Below are 513 nucleotides of genomic sequence, written 5' to 3' on the forward strand. Positions count from 1 at the left end.
GTGCCCCCTTACCCCGGCAGGTCCGCCAGAGGCCGGAGTGCGAGCTCAGAGGCTCGAGCTGGCTGCGGTTGTTGGCCCCCGCCGGGCCCCGTGCCCCTGGGCCGCCCCGCTCCAGGCGTTCGGTGTCGATGATGTACCAGAAGTCGGTGCCGATGGCCGCCGCCAGGAGCACGAAGCTGAGCGCCCCGGTCAGCGCCGCCGCGCCGGCCAGCGCGCCCAGGTGCACCCGCATTGCCGAGCCGCGACCCCGGCCGCCGCCCACAGTTGCCAGCGCCAGAAGCTCGCGCGCCCCGGTTCTGGGAGCCAGAACTGGTCCTCGGGACCTCGATCCCTCCCTCCGCCACTGGCTCCGCCCCTCAGCCCCTCACCTGCAGGCTGGGACCTGCACAGCCTCCCCGCTCAGACCCCATCACGATCTAAAACCCCACCTCGATTAACACTTGCAGCCCAGCGCACCCTTTCGCTCCCGCTCCTCAACTGCTCGCAGACCCTCCTCCCACCTATCCGCTCCTG

The 513-nt window shown here is 71.3% G+C and overlaps 1 protein-coding gene across 2 annotated transcripts in view; it reads right to left on the reverse strand.

Annotated features, from left to right (window-relative positions):
• The window catches only part of TMEM114 (transmembrane protein 114), a 14994-nt gene extending 14762 nt beyond the window's left edge, over nt 1–232 (reverse strand). For both annotated transcript variants that reach the window (XM_010840450.1, XM_010840449.1), the window contains exon 1: nt 13–232. In XM_010840450.1, the coding sequence (XP_010838752.1) occupies nt 13–232 (220 nt within the window). The remainder of the gene's footprint in view (nt 1–12) is intronic.
• Between the last annotated feature and the right edge of the window lie 281 nt (nt 233–513).

The sequence above is a fragment of the Bison bison genome, unplaced genomic scaffold, assembly GCF_000754665.1.
Source record: "Bison bison bison isolate TAMUID 2011002044 unplaced genomic scaffold, Bison_UMD1.0 scf7180017864144, whole genome shotgun sequence".
NCBI classification, from domain to species: Eukaryota; Metazoa; Chordata; class Mammalia; order Artiodactyla; family Bovidae; genus Bison; species Bison bison.